Here is a 2,237-nt window from a genome sequence, read left to right on the forward strand (position 1 = left end):
CCCCCGCCCACATCACACATGATTCCTTCTTTAAACGACACGTTACATCATGACTCACAGGTGGAAATAAAAAAAAAGAGCATCATTGTCCCTGTTTTATAGTTTTTACCCCATTTCCTTTGGGTTTGTTTGTTTTTGTTTTTTAAGCTTGGTGTGAACCTGCAGCTCCTGCTACGGTTTTCTTCGGCGCTCAGGTGCCACTCTGTGACCCCCCACCCCCCACCCGTGCAGCCTGTGTCCGTCCAAACCGGTCCAGTTCTGGGCTCAGAGAAAGAACCAAAACAAAAAGAGGGGGTTCGGACCAGAGGACGTCACTGCACCGGAGACTGTCCTCCGTGGTGAGGCGGGCTGTCCCCGTACATGTCCTCTCCCCCTCCCGCTATCTGTCCCCCGACCGGCGTCATCCTCTTCTCCTTCTGCCGCCGGTTACAGAACCAGACCCGGACCACCTCCTTCTCCAGCTGCAGGCTGTCCGCCAGCGAGTTGATCTCCGCCGCCCCCGGTTTTGGACACTTGAGAAAATGGCTCTCCAGAGCCCCCTTCACGCCCACCTCGATGGAGGTCCTCTTTTTCCTCTTCCTGCCCTGCGCCGCGATCTTGTCCAGACTGGTGGGGCTCCCCGACGTGGAGTCCGCCTCCTCCAGCCACTTGTTCAGCAGCGGCTTGAGTTTRCACATGTTCTTGAAGCTGAGCTGCAGCGCCTCGAACCTGCAGATGGTGGTCTGGGAGAACACGTTCCCGTACAGGGTCCCGAGGGCCAGGCCCACGTCCGCCTGCGTGAAGCCCAGCTTGATGCGCCGCTGCTTGAACTGCTTGGCGAACTGCTCCAGCTCGTCCGAGGTCGGCGTGTCCTCGTCCGAGTGGTCCTGGTGGCCCCCGTGCTGCTGCTGCTGATGCTGGTGCTGGTGGGCCCCATGCTCGCTGAGGTGCGGGCTGTGGCTGTGGTGGTCCTCGTCCCTCAGGGGGTGGTGGTGCATCCCTCCTCCTCCTCCTGCTCCTCCTCCGCCTCCTCCTCCTCCCTGCTCCCCCGCCGGCATCAGGGTGAAGCCGGACTGGGAGTAGACCAGGCTCTGGCCCTCAGACGTCGCCATGTCGGCGCTGGTTCGCCATGCTCTGGCGTCGTGATGCGCCTGCTGCTGGTGCGTCAGGTGGGGGTGTCGCTGCTGCTGCTGCTGCTGCTGCTGCAGRCTGCCGGAGTTCTGCAGCTCCTCTCGGTCACTGTCATGCAGGATGGGCTTCACGTCCTGCTCTCCAAGGGGACTGGGAGGCCACGGCGTCCCGCTGTCACCGTGCGACAGCGCCGCGATCCACTGGTGCGCGTGGCTGAGCGGATGCCCACCGTAGTCGCTCTGGAGCAGGCTGTGCGCGTCCCTGTACGCCGCCGCCTGCTGCATGCTCCCGGAGTCCGCGTGAGGAGGAGGAGGAGGCGGCGGCGGCGCGCTGCTGGGGGGGCTCAGGACGCTGTAGTGGTTGGACGCTGCGGTCGCCATCCCTCCCGGAGCCGGAGTGGCTGCCTTTGACGGGAACTCTTTTGCGCCACGGGGCAGCGAGGCGTCTCTCTCCAGCATCTCCCGGGCGCTGTGCCAAGGGGACGCAGAGGCGCGCACCTGTGGTCCGCCTCGCTCCGCTCTTTATTGGCCGAGAACTGGTTGACAGATGTGGTTACCCCTGACAGCACCCCGCTCATTGGTCACGGGAGAGCGTGGTGAAACCCCCACCCCCCCAGCCGCGCTGCCCCCCCAAACAATGCGCGCAGTCCTGCGGCGTGTTTGGGTGAACAAAGTGCAGCGACGTTCAAACACAGGAAATAAATTAAAAATAAGAAAAAAAAAAGATCCCGCTGGTGGTTGCAGTTTATCAGCACTGATTTGGGTCAGTGGGTCACGTTTCGTTTGCGTCAAAACGCTGCGTAAAAGTTTTCGAGTTTCATTCATCAAGGATGTTGAGATTTAAAAAAAAAATACAAACTTTGCGCATCAAAATTTAGAATCTCCGCAAATCTCGTCGTTTCTGTTTTTGGAGCGGTGTGTCGAAGAGAGAGCGAACTTCCAGCTGCCTCTGCGGCCTCAGGACGCTGTCCACAGAGAGAGGACCGCGTGCTTCCAGCTTCTGCCCGGTTGCCATGGCGAACGCGCTGAATGGAACAACGAGACCCACGTCACAGCTGCAGTTCGCTGCTTCTCTTCCAAAAAGAGAGAGAGGAAAAGAAAAAGAAAAAAAGGGTGGTGGTGGTGGTG

At 60.0% G+C, this 2,237-nt stretch overlaps 1 protein-coding gene across 1 annotated transcript; it reads right to left on the minus strand.

Moving 5' to 3' along the window:
* Positions 1-6: 6 nt before the first annotated feature.
* Positions 7-2,197, minus strand: pou3f2a (POU class 3 homeobox 2a). The gene has a single exon (XM_014011949.1). It carries the CDS (start codon positions 1,566-1,568, stop codon positions 312-314), a length of 1,257 nt encoding a protein of 418 aa, XP_013867403.1. The 5' UTR covers positions 1,569-2,197; the 3' UTR covers positions 7-311.
* Between the last annotated feature and the right edge of the window lie 40 nt (positions 2,198-2,237).

This window comes from Austrofundulus limnaeus, unplaced genomic scaffold (genome assembly GCF_001266775.1).
Source record: "Austrofundulus limnaeus strain Quisiro unplaced genomic scaffold, Austrofundulus_limnaeus-1.0 Scaffold86, whole genome shotgun sequence".
Classification (NCBI taxonomy): domain Eukaryota; kingdom Metazoa; phylum Chordata; class Actinopteri; order Cyprinodontiformes; family Rivulidae; genus Austrofundulus; species Austrofundulus limnaeus.